At 52.8% G+C, this 1,550-nt stretch overlaps 1 protein-coding gene across 1 annotated transcript in view; it reads right to left on the minus strand.

The window, feature by feature from the left end:
* The window catches only part of LOC106814343 (dynein heavy chain 1, axonemal-like), an 87,915-nt gene that overhangs the window by 5,930 nt on the left and 80,435 nt on the right, over positions 1-1,550 (minus strand). The window contains exons 34-35 of the mRNA XM_014818644.1: positions 1,274-1,453; positions 745-924 (exon numbers count right to left, since the gene is read on the minus strand). Of these exons, the coding sequence (XP_014674130.1) occupies positions 745-924; positions 1,274-1,453 (360 nt within the window). The remainder of the gene's footprint in view (positions 1-744; positions 925-1,273; positions 1,454-1,550) is intronic.

A 1,550-nucleotide genomic window follows, 5' to 3' on the forward strand; every position in this document is an offset into this window, starting at 1 on the left:
CACTGAGAAGCTCTCTGGAGGTGTGCGCATGCGTGTGTGTGTGTGTGTGTGTGTGTGTGTGTGTGTGTGTGTGTGTGTGTGTGTGTGTAAGAAAGAGTGTGTGTATGCGCGTGTACTAGTAAGAATGGAAACATTAAACATTTACTTGTCAGCTAGCTCAACAAACATAAAAATGCGCTTTTACTGACAACCCAAGTAACCCAGTATGAATGCGTGCGTACGTGCGTGTCCATGCGTGTGCTAGTAAAAACCGAGACATTAAGCTGCTTTCCCAGCTCAACAAATATTATAGATGCCCTTTTACTAACAACCCAGTGATAAGCTCCCTGCAGGTGGGCGTGTGCATGTGTGGATGTATTTGTACGTTTACATGCGTGTGTTAGTGCATGCGTGTGCGTGCATATTTGCATGCGTGTGTCAGTTCGTGCGTGCGCGTCCATGCGTGTACTATGTAAAATCGAAACATTAAGCTATCTCTTGTCTGGTCAACAAACATTTACTAGCAGCCCATTGAGAAGCTCCCCGCAGGCGCGTGCATGTGTGGACGTATGCGTGTGTGTGCGTGCGTGCGTGCATGCGCGCGCGCGTGTGTGTATGTGCGTGCGTGTGCATATATGGACGTATGCGTGCGTGTGTGCATGTCTGGACGTATGCGTACGTGCGTGTGTGTGTGTGTGTGTGCGTGCGTACGTGCGTGTGCGTTTACACGCATGCGTGCGTACGCGCGACCGATCTCGTGTCTACCTCGTGGCCGCACGCGTCCGGGTCGATCTGCCGGTAGACGCCGGACTCGCTGTACTTGTGCTCAGCGTTGAGCACGTCGCTGCAGTAGAAGCCGTCTAGCACGCTCATCAGACAGCGGCGGTCCCAGTCATCCGTCACGCGGCCGCCGTAGTTGATCTGCCCCGCCGTGTACTTCAACACCTGAAAGCGGAAAGAAGCGCGCGGCTTTCTTTACGGCGCGTTATTTGGCCGCAAGCACGCGGAAAAGAAATCGCACACACCCCACCCGTAATCTAAGGTGGTTACCACTGTTTACTTCCTGTATCTGGGGGGGGGGGAACTCACTCGTAGTATATGATCCCCCAGATAGCCCCTTTGTCTCTTTTCGTATCCTGGTGCTAAATAGTGGTAGGGCACTTATAATATGTACCCCCCCCCCCCACTATACGCATTCTGCATCATAAGGCAAAAAAGTGCAACCCGCATAGTACATGCTCCCATACACTGTTTACCTCCAAGGTGGCTAAACAGCGGTGGGAACGTGCGTTACCTTGAACGGCGTCTCGGCGTATTCGATGAGGAACATCTTCAGCTGACTGATGCAGATCTGCAGATCACCATCGGTGAACTCGTACGGTATGTTGAAGCCGAGCGCGCCGAACTTGCGTCTCTCCAGCACGCAGCCGTAGAAGAGACAGAGCGAGAGCAGCAGGTGTTTGAAGACAGGCGCCTAGAGAAACACCGCTGATGTTAACACGTGCTCGTGTAAGATGGCGGCCGGCAGCGTGCCTGATCCAGCGCAATCCATCACAATATACACATAACAC

Source organism: Priapulus caudatus, unplaced genomic scaffold (assembly GCF_000485595.1).
Source record: "Priapulus caudatus unplaced genomic scaffold, Priapulus_caudatus-5.0.1 Scaffold908, whole genome shotgun sequence".
NCBI classification, from domain to species: domain Eukaryota; kingdom Metazoa; phylum Priapulida; class Priapulimorpha; order Priapulimorphida; family Priapulidae; genus Priapulus; species Priapulus caudatus.